The 23,345-nt window shown below is 41.0% G+C and overlaps 1 protein-coding gene across 6 annotated transcripts in view; it reads right to left on the reverse strand.

The window, feature by feature from the left end:
• Nucleotides 1-364: 364 nt before the first annotated feature.
• The window catches only part of cd276 (CD276 molecule), a 62,993-nt gene continuing 40,012 nt past the window's right edge, over nucleotides 365-23,345 (reverse strand). For 4 of the 6 annotated variants that reach the window (XM_019278896.2, XM_010731810.3, XM_010731048.3 and 1 more), the window contains exons 5-8: nucleotides 19,060-19,197; nucleotides 15,390-15,431; nucleotides 10,365-10,403; nucleotides 365-1,255 (exon numbers count right to left, since the gene is read on the reverse strand). In XM_019278896.2, coding sequence (XP_019134441.1) covers nucleotides 10,381-10,403; nucleotides 15,390-15,431; nucleotides 19,060-19,197 — 203 coding nt within the window. In that variant the 3' untranslated portion in view covers nucleotides 365-1,255; nucleotides 10,365-10,380. Of the gene's footprint in view, nucleotides 1,256-9,745; nucleotides 9,777-10,364; nucleotides 10,404-15,389; nucleotides 15,432-19,059; nucleotides 19,198-23,345 lie in introns of all 6 variants that reach the window. The other 2 variants (XM_027281368.1, XM_027281369.1) reach the window with 2 other exon arrangements.

Consider the following 23,345-nt stretch of genomic DNA (forward strand, 5'->3'; position numbering starts at 1 on the left):
ACAAACAATCACAGAGAAAATCCATTATTCAAAACAAGTAAAATGTTTGAGATGACTGAGCATCTGCAAACAGAGAGGGATTAGCCCTAAAATAGGACTGTGTCTAACTGGGAACAATTCAACATGTCAGTGTTGATCTGCATGTAAATGAAATATTTGTATTACTTTGACCATAATTCATGTTTTACTCATTATGTAGAATAGTCTAGTCGACAGATAAATCAACTAATGGAAAAGTGGAAGGGTGAATTTGAGCAGCATAGCTAATCCTGTTGGTGAAGAAATGTAATAAACTCGACCTTGTTCTGCTTGAATGAACACAAAGTGGCCCAAAGAATGGAACCAATAATTACCAATGACCAGGCAGTTTCACCATGTCTCTTTAATGTAAATAGGCACTAGGTTAGGTTGACACAAATGGCTTTGGCATTTGGCACATGCACATATGGCACGGGGACTTGCTCAAGTACCTTAAAAAAAGAAATGCAGTAAAACAACCTGTAGAGATCGTAGTCTGAAAGAGATACAACATTTCACACAAGCAGTAGAAATTAGCTGAAATAGTCTGTGTTCATTAAAAACATTTTTTTACATATAAGGCTGTCAGGTCAGTGAGAAAATCAGGGTGTATCCCATGGACCATTTGCAGTTTGTTGGAGCTTAGCTGGCATTCAATTTCAATTCCCTCAAGTTACTGAATACAGGAGAGCGGCACACACTGACAGGTACAAGTTACTCCAGCGACAGACGCTAATTAGCAAGTGCAGGAGTAATGGGAGAGCCAAGCTCTCTCTGGCAGAGAGACAGTGATGGCAACTGAGGCAGGGTCATCTCTTTAAGTGTCTCACTTCCTATTAGACAGGAGATCTCTGGCACATGCCCCATCACAACCCATACGGAGTGATGTCAGCGACAGAGAGAGGATCCTGTCACATCCTGTAGTTTTCAAACAGAGCTTCTGTTTTGCGTACTGCATACAACATAACCCACTCAACTGCATTCGCTCACTGCTGCGGCCCTCGAATGGCAGAAAGGGAGGGAGGAGGGCAATAGAAAATAATGGCACATGATGTGTTTATGTGTTTTGATGGAAACTCGAGGGAAAGTCTTGGAAAGAGGATGATGGACTCATCTTCTGCTCAGCGAGGCTTTGACATTCTGTAAGGGGACACTGGAAATAGTCTCTGGGTTGATGGATAGGTGGAGTGGGATTACCCGCCAGACTCATCTCCTACCCGCCGTCTGGCCCCGACTCCTGGAAAAAGGCACAAAAACACAATGCATATAATGTCAGGCTATTCACCGTGGGAGAGGTTATTAGCTTTCCAAAATAATGAAACACTGTACACTGGTCACAATAACCGACAGCTGACCCAATAACTAAGAGAAGCAGAGGGAAGAGTTGGTCTTACATGCAGATTACCAACAATTTTCTAGCATTATTTTTATTAGTAATAGTAAAGGGCACTGTATTAATGAAAAAAGTGGAGAACACACAAAACAAACAATCAAATTTGGCATCATTAAATAAACAATCACACCAGTAGGAAGTCTTGTTTTTCCAAGGATGCTACAACCTTCAAGTCTGTCTCCGTCTACACATCCTCCTCTCTGTAATACAAGTACTGAACCTCTAATGCCTCTCCTCACTCAAAGCCCCTGTGGACCACCCGACTGCTAGCACAGCGAAAGAAATTGTTCTCCCTGCATCATTAAACAGTTTGAATTAACTTGGGTGGAATTTAATTATGTCACACATGAAGCTCTCCTACTTGAAGCTTTTAAAAGCAATATAGCTGCCTATATGTTTGGGGGTTCGGGTTTTAGATACATAATTCAAGTCAGTCGGATGGATCTGCTTGCAACGGGACTTGCGAGATGTCCAACATAAATACCCAGAGATGAGCTAATAATCCCACATCCCACAAAAATTCTGCTCATGCTCTGTCCTTAGGACTTTAGCTGTACTAAACCTGTCATGAATCTACTTTTGATTTAGATATACTGTAACTTGAATAGCTGTGACTCTGTGCATATGTATTCTCGTCTTTGAAACACTCACTGTGTCTGTCTTAATATTTCATCACATGAAACACAAAAATAGTTCTGTTAGTGAGCTTCTCCTACCTCCTAATTGACGCTGATTATCATTCTTTTATTCATTTTACACATGACAGACTGGTGTGATGTGGATAAATCCTAAATGAAACCCTAAGGGCTTCGCTTCAAGATGTCAAAGCAAAAACTGAAACTGTAATAAAGCCTGTCGTTCTAAATGATAGGAATCTTTGCAAACTGTAAAGCTCACAGAAGAATATCTGTTTTACGGAGCAGCGCTGCATTTAAAAATGTAGTCTGGCTTCCATTTGCTCCCTGTCAGAAGGTAATCCAACTTGCCAACTTATCCGTCATCCAAATGAACACAGCCCAATTTTCACACATGCATATTTTTTGGCAGATTCAAATTCACCCCTGTGTGTCTCGAGAAGAAAAGTCACGCTTGAGGTCAGGGGTGAAATTAAGGCCGCTGGATGAACATCTGCAGCACAGTTATTTAGGATCGTACAAAATAACAGGAACAACCACCTTAAAATGACTGATTTAAAAAAAAAAAAATTTTTAACTGACAATCAAAAAGTAAACTCTAACTCTAAGTGTTTAACAAATAGCTTCTCTCTGTCTGAGAATCCAAAGCAGCCATGGCAGGGAAGAACCATTCCTCCACTCCAACACCTGAGACACAAGCTGATGGACAGATTCATTTACAGGAGGTACATGAGATGGCACACTAATTTACTGGAGCTATAGGAGATTGTTCACGTGAAAGATACAGCGGCACAGTGGATCCAATCTAATGAACCGCTGTAAATCCACACTGTGCTCATTTCTTTCCTCATTTACACTGAAATGTAAGTGCCATATTCCTTTCCCCCTTTCCCACTTAAAAAAAAAAAAGATTTATATACTTGTGGAGCATGACATCTAAAAAAACAGCAGGCCTGCTGTTTTTTTTCTCTCTCTTCAAAACAGACAGAAACATAACAACAACAATCAGAGGAACTATCAAAGACAAACACCAGGCTATTATGTGAATAACCTTGGAGAAGTATTCCAGGATAATGAGGAAAAAGCTAAACCTTGGTGATACTTAAAGATCATTACCGGATGATCAATCACCATGACAATTTTTTCTGTGCAAGAATGGATAATTATGAAGTATAATGTACATGACTCATAGCGGATGCAAAGATCCGCTTCTATGGATGCATTTACAGTTTAACAAATTCATGTCTCGATATACAGTAGGTAGCTATGATGGAAAGAGGATCCCCTGGGAACTGTGGGACACAAATGGTGGGGGTGTGATTTGTATTTAAATAGTGGTTAGTATCATCAGCGTGGGTAGAAATATAAGAGGCTATTATTAGCAGACTTAACCGTGCATGTAAATACATAGTCTTTAAGTGAACTGTGTGGTGCATGTCTTTAAATATGCCATCGAATAGCCAGTCTTCTCTTTTAAAAACATGATTTGACAATGTTTCAAAGTGTCCATTTAAATGTTAGCATTTCTTTCATTGGGGTTACATGTGTCTCATTCTCTCTGCAGGCTGTTATTTAACAGTGTTGTAGGAATGTGTAGAAATCTCTGCAGCCTGTGTGGGACTGTAAAAAAAAATGTCCAGTGATATTTCACATAGGTCACATTGTATAGCAATGATGTCTATGAATGATGCAGCAAGGCAGCAGCTCTTACTACAGGCCACTCCACTTTGTCCCAATGAGAATAAGGTGGAGTGAGGTGTCTGACAGGTCCTTCTGTTTGCAGCAAACATCACACTCTAAAAATCTTTCACTGTTATCAGCTCTTTTTCTATGATCGCGGTACCACACCCTCTCCAAAAGCAGCCCCCCTGGTGTTCATTATAGGACTTTTTTTCTCTCCCGGGTGCCTGGGTGGGACGTGAAAGCGCATTAATCTTTATTCTTCACTTCAGTCTAAAGGATCGTTTGAAGAGACTGGTGGTAAGCGACTCAGTATCAGGACAAAGGTAGAAAGGGGGGAAAAGAAAGTGTCACAGTTTATTCAGTGCTCACACCAGGATGCTGGCCAACTCAAAAGGCAAGTCAGTCATTTGCCCTATACCACTTATACTCTCAGTATGTTGATCGGGAGAAACATAAAGAGTCACATACAGTAGGAGCACATGGCAAGCAACTATCCTCCACCTGTGCTTTTCACTGATGCAGCATGAAGGTGGCTGTCGTTCGAAGGACTGTGACATTTTGGCCCATAATGGCCAGCCACAGATGTAAATCACAACCTTTTGGGGTTTGTTATTATTATTTTTTAATAATGTAGAATACAAAACAGTTTTGTGATGTGTAAAAATAGTTTAGTACCCATTATTGCTCATTATTATAGGCCATTGCTGCCTGAATACCCAACTGCATCCATGCACCTTGTTGCCAATGTCCCAGACTCTAAAATGGAGGGATGGAAATGACACAGACTTCTGGGTAATTGCTTTAAAAAAAAACCCCATCACAGTCTGAAGACAACAATGGAAAAAGTTATAAGTGATAAACAGTGGTCTGAATATAGCATCTGAAATGTCCAACCGTAGGGAATGAGAGTAAAACTATAATTTCTTGCTGACTGACAGGTTGAATATTCACAAATAAACCACTAATTAGCTGCATGTGACACAATGAAACAATCATTTCTGATGTATTAGTTGGAGGAATTAAATTCTCAAGTCAGTGTCATCGAGTACGTTTTAACAGCATAATTTCTGCGCCCTTACATTTGAATGACTCGTTCTGCATGTTTGATCCTGATTCTCCTTATCTCATTAGTTAATCTACTTCTACAGTATAAAAGCACTGGAGCAGTGAGTTAGCATGCAGAGACCCGCATGTTTAAGTTCCATCTATCCGAGCATGTGCAACTTCTCCTGCAGTTTCACGATAATGTGTGCACACTTCAGAAAGCTACACATTAAAGTCATCTCACCATTCAAGAAGACAACATGTTTAGCATATTCTCACCACAGTGGGGGAGGGCTGTTCAGTATTTAGGTTTGTGCCATCTGTACATTCTCTCATGCTGAACATACTCTTTGATAGCTATCCTTTGAATGAAATAAAGCTGGGACCCATCTAAAAAAAACACCAGCTCCTACTTTCGAATAGATTTAAAAACAATATGCTAGGCTGTGTTGGTTTGGGGTGAATGCTACATTTCCAGAATGCAAAAAATTCAGAATGCTTCAAGGGAGACATCGTGTTGCCAAAGCAACAGAGATTCTTAAATTTGAAGACTTGTTTTAGAAAGAGTGTCTTGGATCTTTAGACTGGTAGTTAACTCTAACTGAACTATTAAGTGACGAAAAAGGCAATAGCCTGGTGACCACACACAAAGCAAACCATGTTGTCACCATGGAGCTTTTAATTGGCCTTTACAACAATGTAAAACATACATCTGCTGCATTAACTCTGCTGCAGGGTCACAGGCTTTGCCGGGTGTGCTTCTATCTCCATGTATGTAGACTATAGATCCAGTGCAGACCTTTTGCTTCATCTGATGCCCATATTTTGGTGCATAGAGTCTCAGGGAGTGTAGTTTTGTGTGTGCAAATAATGTCTATCTTTATCATTGTGATAATCACTTCTATTAAAGAAGCTACAATACATTATTTGCTTGTTAACGACTCTTTATGGATTTTTTATAGGATCACCTATACATTCATGGCATATCTCAGCCTCACAATGTCCCAGTTGTCTGTATCCATGCATGCCACTTCAGTTTGTGTGTGATTTTCAACATCACCACACTGCTGATCTTGTACACAGTCTCTCATCTACATTATGAGTAATCTATGGTACTTAATTGAGCCCAGAGGCAGTTGGTTTCAATGAAGGCTCCTGTGCTTTTCTGGCAAAAACAGGAGAGAAAGAGCTCTCTGGAGAAGGCAGCTCTCTGTCGAGAGGCAAACAGAGCAGAACTCCTGCCGTGTTCATTAGCTGTCATTGATCAGTGATTCAGTTGCTGTGCAGCTCCTACCACAGCTCACATATTACCAGTTCCATGTCCTAAAAATTAATATAAAGGTAAGAAAGTGGAGCCAGCACAGCATTTTCCTCGTTATATTTTATTTTTCAATGCACTATTTTGATGTGAATGGATGTTTGCCAAGGTTTTCAACAGTATGCAGAGACTGCTACGCAGCACACTTGTCCATTCCACAGTTTTCTGATATCAATATGAGCTACTATATTCGGTTATTGGCTTCCCTCAGAGGCTATCGTCGCTGCACCCTATTCCATCACAGGAGATGTACTGTAGAATAAGGCTGTGAGGTATAAAATTGCTGATAAATGGCTGAGACAAAAGCATAAATAATGCAGAGATCAGAGATACTGGAATAGTGAGTCAAACTCCACTTCAAGACACCTCCCTGGAGAGAGTCCAATGTAAGTGTCCTGTCTGACATCATCAGTGTCTTCTGGGCCTCACCTGCCACATACAGCAGCAGAGGATCTGAAGGTGCTCCCCTTTGTCTCTCCCACTGCTTCAATCTCCTTCTCATCAACTAAGCTCACATCCCGTCTCCTACACCTGACTGCAGCTTGCTTCATAATACACATAGACAATTTTTTCCCTTTCAAATTTCACTCCATTTTTCCCCCTTTCATCTCTTCTCGTCCTCCCTCCGTATATGCAGACTGTACTTACAAAACCATGACAGAGTAAACCCTGAGCTATTACTTCAAACAAAGTATAACAATGAGATATTCTTTACATGACAGTCCAGAGTTTAAGTGAATATATAGGGGTGAATTAAATCAATATTTCACAACTCTGCTGGAGGAGCTTGGAAAGTGCCATTATGTAGCACTAATTGCACCTATAGGGCCAATCTTTAATCAAAATGTAATCTGCACTCTCATTGGAATTCATCGAAAGTCGTCAGGTAGATGACCGACCACGCTGCTCCTCATTTCACTTTTCTTTATTCCCTTCATGCGTGCCTTTGAATTTTTATTCTCCTCTCATTTGCAGCAATATCTGGCTAGGTCTAGGTTCTGTACAATTCCATTCATTATTTCCCCTTTACACATAAAATGAACAAGAAAAGACTTCAAAAAGTCATTGTAGATTGTGCACATAGGTCTAGCAGTCCATGCAGAATTCCACCCGGAAAGTTGTAAGGTTTTTCTCGACAATGTTCCTTCTAAGATATTATTTTTTATTATACAGTTGAGTGATGTAATGCATAAACTCTGGTGCCAAAAGAACAATAACACTGATATTCAGACACTCATTCAGACACTGTGAAACTATCAACTATTAAGTTTAAGCAGTAAAAAAAATGTCTCAAATGCTGATCCTGATCCTATTACTTCTACTATTGTCTAAGTTTCCAGAACTACTAAGTTGCCATAATGATGAGTATGTAGTATTTATAATAGCACACAGTAAGTCTTTGCCACTAAAGGTGGCAATGAAGCTGTGAACACAATGTACAAAGTATTGAGTGCTGCAGATAGCCATTTACTGTGTTATGTGTGCTGGGCTGCTAGTAATGAAACAATAAAAGTTCCAGCAGATAAACATAAGTCACAACTGAACACATGTATCAATAAGGCAAAGGTTCATGAAAACAAAGTGCCGCCTGACTCTAAAACGACTTAATTAAATGCAGAGCCTTGCTTTATTAAATAAGATATGCCGCACTCTGCATAAATGCATTAATCGATAGTAAAACTGCCACACAAATATTAGAATAATTGATCCAGGATGATTCAGCAGCAGAGAGGCCTCGCAGGATATTACCTAGCATTAACAGTCTCGCTGAAGGTCAGTGGATACTACAGTAATGACAAATGTCCTCTCTTTGACTCCTACTGGCCAGACTTTATTTTGGCTAGTTACAGGAAATTACTTTCTGCACCTTCCATCATCTTCTACTCACTCTGCATGCTGCGGCTTTATGGCAATGGCCAATCAGGGTATAATAAAAACAAGCTGTAACTGTCCAACCTTGTAATAAAAAGTATTCACACAACTGACACCAAACTGCTGGTTATTAAAGTAAGAGTTAGAGACACAGTGAAGAACAGACACAGTGCAGGTCCACACTGTACAGTAATGTGATAGTAGTGAAGTAACTGTGACTCACAGACAGTGGTGCGACTGAGCAGCATCATCCAGTTTATTTCTTTCTACCTCCTCTGCAATAGATGTGTGTCCATACTGTACACACACATCTACAGACATGGGCACCAAATATAGATCATGTCTGTTCTGCATCAAAGATGCAGCTGAAGTCGAAGTATGTGGGAACTTCCAGTACAGATTTCCCTTATTAGCAGAATGAATTTTAAATGATTTCGATAAATTTAAGTTGTCCCAAAGAGCAGGGAATATTTCCAACAGCTAAACAGATCAAATTGTGTCTCATTTTCTTACAAAAGGCAGACAAGCGACACCATCACTTTAGCACCATCCTGTCTGAAAACTTCTGTCAAATTTTCTTGTCAAATCAAAATTGATGGAGTGCCTCTAAAAATATCTGCATCAAATATCAAATGTCTCAGCAAAATGGAAAAAAATATTTTTATCCTCAGATAAAAAAGAAGCTTTGAACACAAAAATATCCTCTGCTCTGACATCTCCTGTTCTCCGTTGGTTACAGTGCTGTATCTTTCCCAAAATAGCTCCAGGGTCTGGGGCTTTCCTGGGCTATAGAAGTCCATGTGTTGTGTCCAGGGAGGGATAAAGTGCCTGACACAGGATGGACATGGTTGAGTGAATATGGGGCCAGTGCTGGGAGTGTCCCATTCCTCTCCCCAAGGGCCATGGGGGTCCGACACTGCCAGCACCCTGGCTCCCAACACTGTCGATAATGCATGCCTGCAAACCACTGTATTACTGTTGGTGCCTCAGGTCAGCCTGCTGCTAGAATGGAGTCATTACAAAATAGGGAATATAGTCATTACTCAGCCTTAGAAGAGTACACAGCCTTACTCTCTGATAAACAACTACCCGTCCAACATTCAAATATAGTCAAGATACGCTGTTTTCACAACTGGAGATTTAGCATAACACACCTGAGACCCCTACAAAGACAAAAACAGAATGAATATATATATAATATATTTTAAAGTTATATATAGATATATATATATATATATAATATATATATATATAATAATATTTTTTAATACATATTCTGGTCTGAAAAGAACATCTGAATGGTCTCTCTATGTTATATCAGACTTCTTACTCTCTAACCTTGTTTCCTGCCTGCCTCTTTAGTATGGGTGTGCTGTATATATAAAAGAAACACATACAAGTCATTAAACAATATCAGCAGTCTAGATTAGTTTCAAACACCTTCCTTAACAGTGTGAGTAGTGGAACTGTCCATTGTGCTGAATTTCTGGTCAGTATACTTTGTCTTATTACTCTGATCAACAGGAGCATAAAATCACACTGTGTTATATATTATGTGATGATATTTATAATAGTTATGCTGTTTCTGCTGACCCTGTCTGCAATAGTGCATAGTCCTGCTTCTGTGATCTCTGACTGTCTCTCCAAACGTCTACCATAGAACTGTAGGTAATACACTGTCTATAACCTTGTACAACCCCATAACAAAATCTTTTTAACTAACCCTTAACTACTGTGTAAGTGTGTGCAAGTCTACAGTGGCAGCTGGGGTATGTAGCTTACCAGTATGATGGTGCGGTTAATGTGAACTTGCCTGTAAGTAGAGAACATCTTCAACATTGGGTAGATTTGAATGGGATTTGCAGATAAATAAATGTAATGTTCAAGATTATCCAAAGATGCACAGAAAAGCAGTGACACATTGCTTAAATGTAGCAAAAGCATGCCATTAACCTTATAATGCAAGGCTATTGTAAACAGTGAAATGGTCTGCTGCAGCTTCTCAGAAGCTGTTGGCAGATTGGAAGTTGGCAGACTGAAAACTTCATGAGGATGACAGTGAATAAGCATAGTTTCAGACAGAGAGAAAAAGAAAGACAGGCTGTGTGAGTGGCACTTTAAATGTTTACCATTAATCAGACTCTTACAATGGCTTTGAGCAGGCCAGGGAATTTATGTTTGCATGCCAGATAAAATGAAATAGATTTGTCGTATCAGCAAGTGACCCTGTGATTCCTGACTTCTCATATCTTCTGACTGTCTGCTGAATTAATGCAGCCTAGCCTCATTACAGCAGCACTTACCCATAGCCTCCAGAGACACTTTGTCCTCCAGAGCATTACTGCTGAGGATACGAGGCAATTGTGATAAGGGGGGGGACACCTGAGCAACACATACTCACCTTTATTCACTTGGCCTTAGCTTTTCAGCAGTGTCATGGCTAAAGGAAAGAGAAAAAAAACAAGTATGAACATGAGAGCTCAAAATATTGTATCATTTAAAGATTTGTGAGAAATACTACTGTGAATTGATCATGTCGGCATCGATGTAACTTTCGTGTCTGTTGTTTCATGGACCAAAGCATCATTACAGGCTTGGTAGTTGTTATCGTGTCCTCTCCTCCTTCAGCTACCCCCACCACCAGCACTACCCCAGCCTGCCACCGCCGCCTCCTCCCTCCTCCTCTGCTCCATCTTTGTGCACCAACCTTGCCATGGCTAACAGGAAGCAGAGGGCACAGCGCTTTATTTAATTAGTCACAGCAGCTGAGTGCTCATGTGGAACCAAACAGGGGAGGCAGATTGGGGTAGTGAGATGGATAGGCACTCTCTCCCACCGGGCCTTGGCTGTGCTGTCAGAGGAGCGTAGATTACATGACAGAAGGGGGAATGTGGTAGAGGGGAGGGGTATGGCAGGAGAACGTAAGGGAATCTGTACGGGGGATTCATCCCATGAAAAGGATTGCCTTCACTGCTAAAGTACAACTGTCCTTTTAGAAAAGGTCTCTTTACACTGTTACTTCTGTTGAATATGCAAACCAGCCAGCAGTGGGACTGGCCTTGATGTTGTTGTGATTCACAGCACTGAGTGGTTTGACTGCTTTTATTAACTGTGACAACACTCATTATTCCAAATGATTTAGGAGCTGCTATTTTTCTTCTATCTCTTCTGACAATGATCGGGTGGCCTTTTCCTCACGGACCAGCAGATAATCTCTGAGAGGTTGCAAAAGTAGCTCAGTGTACAGCACATCCTGGATGAGTTTCCTCCCAAACTCAAGGTGAAGGAGAGGAGAGTTTCTAGACGACTAGCAATCTCCTTTTGTAATCTAACACTTACTGATGTTAAGGTTTTAAATATACAAAAATAAGAGAAAGAAGCAACCCCATAAAGTATCTACTTGTAAATTATTAGAGAATTCAGCGTTATCTTTAAGTTTATGTGATAGGAGGTTCATAATTCCCATTATTATCTAACCAGTGTTTCTTGCCCTTCGACACCAAAACAGCATCTCTCAGGGTTCACCCTGGGAGAAAACACGGTAGTAAACATCTAGCTTGCTGTATGTTGCTGAACCAGCAAGGAACATGAGTGCAGCGCTTGAATAATGTGTGCACAACTACTAAGCAATAGAGTGCAGGGAGCTCTTTTTAATTAGCGCTCTTGAAGTTATCCAGTGACCCACATCTAATAATGAAGGCAACATGAATGTTCTATTTACATATCTTTAGTCAGTAATGTGTGACCGTTGGGAGAGCCCAGTGGATGAGTATGTGGTGCCAGTGAAAAGGGAGGACATGTCAAGCAGAGCTGCCTGGGGCTGCTTTCGAAGGCCCTCTCAATTCAAACTGTAGCAATGTGGAATGGTATATTAGTGACCTGCAGGTCTGTCAAACTGGGTTATGTTACAAAAATACTGCATATAACTTTTTAATAAGCATTGGTCTGGTAATGCCATGTATTCGGTTTATTTTTTTCAGTACGCAGTTATAACTGAACCACCTGCAATTTCTATATTTGGTGGCTTATATTGGGCTATAAATCGATTGGGGAATAACCTGATTTAAAAAACAAAACAAAACAAATTTAATCATTTAATTTCTCATCTTATTCTTAGTTCTCAAATTCCATACAATGCCGTTTTTATGGTTAAATGGACATGTAAAAAATCGTTTCCGAGCTTCAGTAAAATATAAGTATAATAACAAATCTGTATCTCTCCAAGCAACATACAGCCATACTCACTTCATTCATTCTCTCAACATGCTACACTTTGGGGAGACATAAGGCGAATATTAAATTCCCTGTGCATGGAGGTGTTGTATTTTCATTGCTATGTGAATGACTCAACAGCCATGACAGAGGAGGGATATAATAAGCACAGAGGTGACTTTGACTGGTACACCTGTCCTTGTTTCTGTCTGTCTGCTCAAGAGTCACCTTTACACAGCTTTAGCTAGCTTCTTAAAATTAACACATTTAGGATGATGAGCTACTGGACTTTAGACTCTAATATGATTTTAGCAACTGTCATCCATCTTGCAGTGGTGGCCTTGGCGTGAAGGAGTCAGATGATGTGAAGGTTAGGGCTTGCTTCTGCTATAGCGTTAAAAGGCCCAATATTCTCTAACCTTCCACATTCAAGGGACCTCGCCTCAGTTAAGACGGGTTAATAAAACCGTTTTTCACATGGAACTTCCTTTGAAGAGGGCGTGCCAAATTGTTCTTTCTGACAAATCTTTGTCTATGAAAGAACTGGGTCACTGACTAACACTATCTTCCGGTTCCTTGTTGCTAAGGCCTGACTCCTTGGAGTCCAGGATTTAGGGAGACAGGGGCTAGTGCACACAAACTAAAGCCAGCTTCTGACAGGAGGAACTGCACTTGCGTGACTGCAGCCCCCTCTAAACAGCACATCATGCTCAGATTACTGAACACATTTCAGGGAGGAGGCGGGGAGATGAGGGATGAAGCCAGCAAGAACTGTACACACTCCATATTTCTGCATGTGGATGTAGATTGTGGTGTGGGTGCCCCTTTTGCATGTGTGTGCATGTGTAGACCTATGAGGGTGTGTTTGTGTGTGCAAGGGGGTTGCTGTTGGCTTTACCACCTGCAAGTAAATCCAGAATTTGAGCTCCACTGTTTGTTAAATATTATTTGCCTCTGCTGTAAAGGCAACAAAGGGATCCTACCCCACTGCAAATGAATGAGCCCAGGTCCCTAGTTATCACTGGTTATTGTTCAAATCAGGCTGGCTTTGAAAGGGGAGGCGCGCTCTCCTTTGGACAGCTCATTAAGATAACACACAAACGTGGCTCCCCATCATCCTGGGTTTATTAAAGTGGGGCTCATTTCAGCTCCTTTGTCTCATGCAGGAACCTCTGCCTTTGTCAGCGCAATTGGAGCCAGATGGCAAAACAAAGCTGCCTGTCTGGAGTGCTTACAGAGTGATCTCAGAAGGCAGAGCCATTAGCTTGACTTCACCAGCTCACCGCCCACAATGTCCACCTGGATCAACCAGGTGCATGGACGATGACGAGAGGCAGCGAGAGCAAGAGTGTCTGCAAGTTACTGTCTTGTCACTAGAGTACAGGCGTACTACAGCTCTCCTAGCTCTGTTCTTCTCTGCCCTGCCCATTTAGCTAAAGCTGAACTATTAAGTCTCACTAGTTGTGGGATGGCTGACCCCCACCCTGGGTGCACAGATCTCTCTGAAACATTCATGAGAAAGGCATTAGAGAATAAAAGTCATTGTCCCCCTTCACTCAGAGACTCTCCTTCACCTCTCAGCTTATTAAAATCACATGGTATTAACTTTGCCGTTCATAGAAAGGCTAAATAATTCAATCAGACTAAAGAAGGAGTCAAATGAATAACTCTAATGACATTAACGCTTGAGGGAGAACTGCTCGGGACAGGGGTAGTCGCTAAGGCTGGGAAGGCAGAAGAAGCTTGCTCTGCTGGCTAATGCCGAAATTAATTATGGACTCATAAGGTCATACTAAGCAAAATATCACATCACTCTCATCACAGAAAAGGAAGCACATGGAGGAGTATTTTTGCCCTAGTTCAGTAGTAGTATTTAAAGCAAAATATGAGTTTGTAATAACTTATTTGAAATTGCAAATATTAACACGTTAACACACTAAACTGAGTTTTCTAAGATCATGCTAAAAATCATAAGCACCGCCATTGTGAGCATGGTAGCATGCTGAGAGAGAACATTTAGCTTAAAGCGCCTCTCTCATCTTTATTTTCTCGTTTAAATACTTGTCTGTGAACAGTTGCTTTACCGAGGGGCAATATTTCTAAATGTGGAATTTGTGAATTTTTGTTGTTGTGTGATTTAAACCAGTTAGATCGGAACGAATAGTGACTTGCCAAACTCTGTGTAGCATTACGCATTGCAAAGACTGTCATAGGTGATGTCTGTCTGTCTGTATTATTCATCATAAAAACTGAAAAGCTACTTATTCCAAGCGTCAACAATATGCATAACACATTTCTGCCAGGATTCAGTGCAAAATCAATTCAGCTTGGTAAACAGCATCATTTGAGTGCAGGACACGGCAGCACTATTGTTGGCATTTTGTGCAACTCGGAACTTGTGGAACTTGTTACCATTAAATTTATAGACAAGATAGATTTCACTGTTATAGCTGTAGCTTTGGGGGAACATATAATGTAAAACAGCTTGTTGGCATCACTAAATTAGTGTGCCCGTCTCCTTCTCTCTGCCTCAAACGCTTACACACACGCTCATAGCGGAAGAGTTAAGCCACTGGGTTGCTGTGTTGAATGGATTTGGTGCCTGGAGCTGGTCTCATTTCTCACGTGTACTCATGCTTCATCAGCGTTCACTCACACTTCAGGAAACAAAGTTAACATTGCAGTTACTTGTTCTGTTCCATCTCTACCACCCGCCACCTGGACTTTGTTGTAAAAAAAAAGGCAGACGACATTTGTGGCGGATTTTTGTGCTATTCGATTTTTTTTGTAGCTTCAAGGCTTTGCGTGCAGTAAATAACATATGTACCATTCCAGATTGAAAATTTCAATGAGATTTTGCACGTGTGAAAAAATGAAATGCTCTGTTTACAGCCCCACTTGATAAAACAGTAATTTGTTTTTCTTGTTGTCTTTGGTGGATGAAATGCACTGTTGCCTGTTTCTGACAGTGTTTACAGTCTTGTCTGACTACATAGCTTAGAGTGCTGAATGCCAAAGATTAAACATATTTCACTATTTCAATATCAGTTGTAGCTAAAGGATGTGAATGTTTAATAAGTGGGTTTTCAGCTGCTGCTGTTTCCTGCCCAGCATTTGCCACGAGCACTTGTGCAGCTGCAGTGTTAGCTAAAACATACAGCAGGTCCCCGATGCACACAGAGACTTAGGCTTGACCAGGTGTGGATTGGCTGACCTGTCTTTGACTCCTCTTCTTCCAGCTCTTTGGCCTCTTCAGCTGTGGGAAGACAGACGAGTCATTATCAGTGGGAGCCACAGTACAAAAGCAGGCACACAATGTAGTCACTTCATCACAAGCCTATGGTGAGCTCATCCTTCACAGCTCAAAGGACAAGCTCCAGTGAAAGAGCTATATGACGATGAAGCTTCACACAATGGTACCCACACCATATCATAAGCATACACACACACACACACACACATGCAGAGCCATAGCCACCTCCTAACCTCTTATCCAGCCCTTCTACAAAGACAGTAATCACATTAGGCTTTAGCTGCTGGCTCTCTGAAAACCCACTGTCAACAGAGATAGGGAGGCAACTCAGTGATGGCTGTCACACTTACATAAACACGTGTCATGCATGTGCTCACACACATACAGGCTAAAAATGGACATGTGACAGATCTCCGAGCTGCTGATATTAACTCTATGATACCGTTTTGGCCACAATTAGCCTTGTGATTGACTATTTAGTGTCTGATACATGAGATTAAGTTGATAATGGAACAAAATTGAATGTCAAGGCAACAGAATTCATTTGTTTATATTCTTGTACGTTTGCCTGATTTTTCTTCACTCTGACAGCAGAGACTATAATCCTCTGGGGAAATTAAGCACAAATCCTTATTATTACAACAGCAGAACATGCTGAGTTTCCAGATTCAAACAGCCTGTATATGCATTAGTCTACCCACACCACATTCTTTAATTTCTCTTCCTCTGTGTTATGTTGTGTCCCAATCCCATATTACTATTGTGTCCACCGTATATATGTCCACATAGTCTTATGACTCGTTATCTTTATGGCTTTGGTTATAAAGCTATTTGATTTTTTGTAACTTTTTTCCACCAGCAGACGGGTGCTAAGATGAAATACTTGAACCGAATGTCTAGAATATCATTTTTAATTAACCTGTTGATAATGTGTACACTTTCAATAAAGCACCTTGGGAAAAAAAGCAACATATACCACTACTCTTCAGGATCTTCAGAATTGCGGTGCAATATCCACATAGATGTGTGAGCCTGTTTACCTTCACTGCTTCATTCAACACCTCCAAATCGACTTACGGTCCCCACCACTGTGGCAGCAGTGGAAATACCTTGGGGGGCCATGGCTTTGATAGGAGAGTGAGGCTCATTCAAAGGCACCTTAAAGTCAGGGTGAAGACGAGGGCATCCACAGGGCAGGGAGTGAGAACTGCTTCCCTTGTACATCAAGAATGTTACAATTTTATGCCCCTATTGGCTGCATCCCAAATGTGTGGGGGTAAGAAGAGTGGTTATGGCTTAAGCGCAAAAGCTGAACAAACCACATAAAAGAGGAGAGAGTCAGGGGACAGAAACGGCTACTCAGTGAAGCCAGAAGAGTGTTACTGTTCCTCATCATCCTCCCTTCTGCCACTATGTTTCCTCTACACAGAAGCAGTGCAGCACTGCTGCTGAATCTCTTCCAGCACTGCTGTGACTTCATGAGTGTTTCAAATTTAAGCAAAAGCAAATGGCCCCAGTTAGTAAACCTATAGTACTATAAATACACTGATTAGTTGGCTTAATTAATTCATTCCTGCACCCTAGAAACAGCAGGACATTCTTCTTTTTAAATCCTTTGTGCATATTAGGACATAAGGCTTAATGACAGCAGCATTTGCGCTGCGCTGCGTTAGGTTTTAATTTATTTTCTCTCCCTTTGAATATCAACTCTTGCTGACAAAAATGAAACAATTTTGCTCATTTTAAAAAAGGAAACAGCTTTCTTTTGCCAATCTTTGGACTGGGATTTTAAGAAATGTCTGTTTTTTTACACACTGTCTGTTATTTCATGTGAGTCTCATGCACATAAAAGCGATCAATCACAGTATTTATCGGTGGTGAGACCGAGGGTTGACCCCTGTGAAACATGTGCATCCCTTTGGTTAAGAATCCCCTTATGGAAACACTGTTTCCCTTATGACTTTCATCCGTCACACAAGGGAGACCCTCACCTACACATGATCGGCAAGCGTAACTCTGATTAAATCATATGCTTATCTAAATGTAAAATGAGCTTTGGAGAAATGGAACAGTGGTTAGGTCACTGAAAACATATATTAGATACATAGTCACAGTCATTATGTAACGGAGGACAGGAGAGAGGGATGAAAGAAAAGAGAGAGAGAACAGAGGCAAGCTGGTGTTGAGATACAACATTGCCTCTGGAATTGAGCTTTCACTTCCAACTGCAATACCACAAACTGCTCTGTGCTGTTATGAAACACATTCAGGTTCTCCACATACATTATGACAGGGAAGAAAAATGACTCTCCTCTCCACTTTTACCGACCCTTCCACCCTCCCTACCCAGACACGGTGAAGACAGATTCAACTTCAATCTGGCCAATACATGGGAAAACGCCATTAAAAGATAAGACAACCACAATTAGGTTGCACTTCTCTGCTTCCTGTCCTCACCACAGCTCTGGATATGTGCATAGCAATCCTATTTTAAGCCCATCCACATCTGTATTCATTCAGTATCATTCTATCAGGAGTATGAGAGTCTGCATGATATGTGAATAAAGGCAGCGTTCGCACTCTTCAGGTTCGTGCTTGGATACACCAAAGAGCGCAGAAGCATTGCTGGCAGGGTACAGAAAAAGACTTAACATTTCAATAAGGCGGACAGTGGATGACCACATAATCAATCCCGCCTTCAGTGTTAGCTGCAGGCGGAGAAACGTAGCTCCTCATCCACTCCACTGAAGAAAAGGGCTCCACAGCCCTAGGAGCCTTTTGCCCGTGGGAGGAACTGCATTATATTTCTCTTTCCATTTCATTTGATTTCATATGTTCCATAGAGCTATTTACTCTTTCCTCTGAGTCTGTGTCACTTCCATATTTATTTTCAAACCTCTGGGCCCTGGTGCAGACACTGGCTGACCTTTATTTAAATGTCTCCTCCACTCTGAGCGGATCTCATTACAGCAGAGCTGGTGGCTCTGCACTATCTATCTCATTTCGAAACTTTTTCTCTTTGCACTTGCGGCGATCCTCAGCTATTCCGCAACGCTAATTACTGGACCCGAGTAATGATGCTCCTCTTTGCCAAAGATATGTGTCCCACGATCCTGAATCCTGCCTATACCCATTAAGCAGAACTCCGTCTGGATACTCAAAGTTCCTTGAGCAGTTAACATCTCATCATTGCTTTCTGCTCTTGTCTCTTGCGTTGTGCCTCCCACATGATCTAGGCAACACGTAGCAATTATGCATATCATCTATTGGCCCACTATTTGAAGACTTTAAGAAGTCCTTCTGAATTTTAATGATGAAGGGATGAAAGTGCCAGAGAGCATGATAGGTTAGCATCAATTATTGAGCAGACCCTTGAACTGTGAAGGCCAAAAAAAATAATAATAATTTCATTATTTTATCTTTTTGTGCACATAGCTCAAGTGGTCACTCCTCTGAGATTAACTTTTTTTATTGCCCCTAATGAACACAAGATAGTCTAAAACATGCTTTTATCCAACCTTGAGGATTAAACATAGATAGAAACATAGAAAGTCATCCCCAATGAATTGTTTCCCCTCTCTCTCTCTCTCTCTCTCTCTCTCTTTCTCTCTCTGTCTCTCATCCCCTCTACCTTCTCTCCTGGCCTCCTCGCAGCTCTCCTTGATCTTCCTGCGGCAGACAGCAGCCAGGGCAATGAGCAGCACCAGCAGACACACGGCCAGGCCAACAGTTACCCACAGAGCCACCGGGGGGAACGTGATGTTCTGACCTGAAGCAAAGGGCAGAGTGAGAGAGAGGGAGGGCAAAAGAGGGAGAGCCTCATTATTCACTCTTGCAGAGCTAAAAATAAGAAGCACGACTGTCACCGCTGTATCCATCACCATTATTTCACCATTTGACAATTTTGCTGTTAGAGGTTGTTGTCATAAAAATCCTGAACTATCCAGACTGCAGAACTACTAAAGCACAACATGATGACACTGATAATGATGATTGCCGTCATCAGTATCATCATCATCATCATCATTACATTATCTCTGTCGTCATCATCATCATCAGCTTTGTCATATCATACATTTGGCTTTCAGTCTGACTCTTAGAGGAAACAGAAAGAAGTGTGAACCTCTCTTGCCTCATTTGAATGGAGTACGAGCTTCTTTACCCGTGTCCAATTAAGACACTTGAATCTTTCAATTGAGTCCAGGTGGCAGACAACTCACCAGTCGCACAAGACTGTGTTGTCATTTCACTCAAACAGCACCAGAACAGCTTTAAGGGGATGTTGGCACTAACTGTGTTTCTTGATGTCTACATATGAGATTCTTCACTCAAATGTCAATATTTGGTGATCTATTCAAAATTAGATCATTGTTAAAAAACACACACACACACACACACACAATATGTACAATACACATTTATTACAAATACAATGATAGCTATAGATATCTTTTAAGCAGCACTGCACTGCACTAAAAACACTTTAGACAACATTCCTTTTAGGAGACAATTAGACATCAAAATAAGTGACAGTTTCCTCATCTGTTTGCATAACTGCAAAAAAAAAAAACCCAAAAACTGGTCAGCAGGACAAAGAAAAGATATCAGAGACACAGCCAAATTTCCCTGGGGTATTCCAACTGAACAGAGGGTGAAGAAAAGAAAACAGCAGAGCCACTAAATAGCTGTGAGCCTGGCTGTAGCACAAACAGACCTCCTTCAGAGAGTGCCCACTCTGGGCAGATAATAATAAGACAAAAAAAAAAGAAAAGAAAAGAAAGAAAGACTGAAAAATGACTGGCAGTGGAAAGAGGAAATGATGAAGCATCTGTAAGGACTTGGCATCAGCTATGAAGACAGGCAGACAGGCTATAATACAGCCCAGCCAAGATGGAGGGCAAATAGAGGCATCCTTTTTGGAGGTGATGAATTCTCAGATGGAAATCCAGTCTATCTGACGCTGAGAAACAGATGTACCTGATTGTCCCATGAAACAGAATTAATGGAAGGCCACAGAGGGCCATGGGGGGGGGGGGGAGGAGGTAGGACATGTACTCGCCAATGATAGAAAGGGGTTATTTAAAACAATCTGTTCAGGCTTTATTCTGCTGTTGTTTTTAGCTCTGCTTGTTTGGCACGTCTCTCGGGATTAGAATGTTGGACTATCGCAACCAGACTGATATATCTCAACAATTACTGGATGCTTACCATGGAATGTTGTACAGGCATTCATGATCCCCAGAGGATAAATCCGTATGGCTTTACTCTTAGTGCCAACATGAGTCAAATCATATTTCGCGCAATTCCTGATAAATCGTAATAACTTTGCGACCTCTTAACCTTTTAACTAGCATCTTAATTGCATCAAATCTTTTACTTGTCTCATACTTTGGTTTATAATCAGATGGCTGCAAAACTAATGGACCTTCCCATCAGCCTCAGCTGTGCTTTGTGTTCAGCTATTATATTATATTACATTATCCATCCATTTTGTCCTGACATGGTTTAACGGCAGTAAAAGTAAAAGAACCACTACCTCCAATATAATAAAGAGGCAACTGTTGCTGAGACGATATTACATGGTTATTACATGTTATACGTTATGTTATATTCATGTTTTTTTAGGGTCACTACAGTCTGTTTAACAATATATATCTATGTTGTATTTCAAGACAGTCTCTCTCTGGTACTGCTACAGCAAAGCAGGATAAACAACCAAATGTCACAGAGAACGGATAAAATCTGGAAAGTCAATCTTGTCATTTTGATGAAGCTGCGCATGCCTCCCCAGGCTAGTCATGACGGATGATGCTGTGGCTTGCTGTCCACCGAGCCCTTCACTCCGCTATATTTAAAGAATGACCATCTGAGAGCCACTTCATACTATCAGCGAGAACCACAAAAAACATGTATGAAAGAAGAATAATCACACACAAGCTGTCTCACAAAGTCAGAAAAGTAACAAATGTGTCCAGCTCTTTGTGACGAGTAAAGAAGACGTGGTCCTCTTTGTTTCCATCGTCTTTCTCATTCTCTTTTTATTCTCACACCTTCCCACCACGCTCTCCCTCCCTCAAGGCAGACTGATAAAGACAAATGCCATAGTCGGCTATCATTGCTACGCCGGGGCCCAAAGGGCTGCAGGATCATATTTTTCTTTTTCTCTTGTTTGATGATGTGATTTTGTTTTCTTCAGAAATAGATTTGTCTCTAATGGCTCTGTTTACCTATCCTCTCTTTCCCCTTTTCCTTATTCCCTCTGTGCAAGGGTAAGGATGGAGTGCTTTGGGCTGCACTGTCACATTACAGAGAGTCTTGCAGACTTCAGAGATGCACCAAACAGGGAAAACTTCACTTCACACACTTGGCTTTTTCTAGATACTATGAATGTGCAAGCACACATTAAAATACAGTGGCAAATGTGTGTCTATAATGAGCTGACATGTGATAGAGGATGAAACAAGACAATCATAAAAAGAGACCTAAATGTCACACACTCACCAGGATTCCTTTCTATATTTACATCCTCCCACTTTTGCTGATGTCAACACTCAATGTCAGTTGACTAGTAAACATGAAATGGATGGGGGCTACAAGTATGTACCCTGTCGGTGCACAAAAAACGACACTATAGTCAATCTTTTCATTTTTTTGTCATATATTTTACAACCTACATGAAAGCCTGGAGTCATGACAAATTTCTGCACATTTCAGCACATTTACACTGCATGCAGGGTTTATGAATTTTGTTTTTATTGGATTTTATATGTTTGATGTGTCTCAGTAATTCCACACTTGGTAACATTTGCATTATAGCACTATCTGCAGTCTTAATGCAGTGGTTAGAGTTTACTGCCACCACATTTTTCATGAACCCATTTTCATACGTATCATGCATATTTTGTTATATATATTATTTCTTATTCTGAAATTGACATAAATGTTTGCTTCCTGTGTGTAATCGAGGATTAAGCTTCATGTTAATCTGTCCCATGGGTTGTGGCACCAAGAATGTCCACAATCCACAGCTGTGTGAGCATGTAGAGGTCACATCTGTCTCATACATTACTGATAGATTCAGTAGGTGAACACAATTACAGGAACACCTGCACAGTATAATGCAAAACCAATATAACAGCCTATTTAAAACGTTCAGATTTTATTGAAACTGTCTATGAGGCATTGAGTCAACACTGTGGCAGTTTTAGAGACTATAAAATGGCACTGTTGTATTATATTGTACATATAATGTGATGTGTTATTGTGCCCATCCCTTGCAGCTTTTCTTTGTTTAGCACTATCAAAAATAATATATAATGAAAAGATACTAGTGGTAGCTACAAACGTACCTTCAATTTATGTTCACAAAGTTTTTATAGGTTATATCGACCACACCTGAAGCATATCCCCAACTGTTACATCTTATACATGGCGCTTCACCGTAGGTGTTTTGTGTATCATAGGAGGCCGAAGCAGACTGCTAAGGTAAAAATAGATATTTAATGGGGGCAGGCAAGAGTATGATAAAACACTACCTCCATATGGAGCCTCTAACACAGGGCACATCACCAGTGAGAAATGAGGCTCCCTTAGTCTCTGGAAGACACTATAAGGGACTCGCAAGGGGCCAGCTTAGGTATTGTTTGGGCTTCAGTGAATGTGAGAGCCAAGATTTGCAGGCATTTTTACAAGCCTGAGTGTTTTCTCTCCAGCACCTTTGGTGGAATAAAGTGCTCCTAAGACTCCCTTGCCTGTCATCTTGGTTCTGCAACTTGAAGACAGTGGAGATCAAAGCTGCTTTCTCTCCAACTGTCAGCCCAGTTTTACCTGCCTAGAAGAAACCTAGCCTCTTAAGCTGTGACCAAAGGAGAATAATGTCCCTTGACAGAAGGATGGCTTCAGGCTAAAAAGAGCCTC

Source organism: Larimichthys crocea, chromosome VIII, assembly GCF_000972845.2.
Source record: "Larimichthys crocea isolate SSNF chromosome VIII, L_crocea_2.0, whole genome shotgun sequence".
Taxonomy (NCBI): domain Eukaryota; kingdom Metazoa; phylum Chordata; class Actinopteri; family Sciaenidae; genus Larimichthys; species Larimichthys crocea.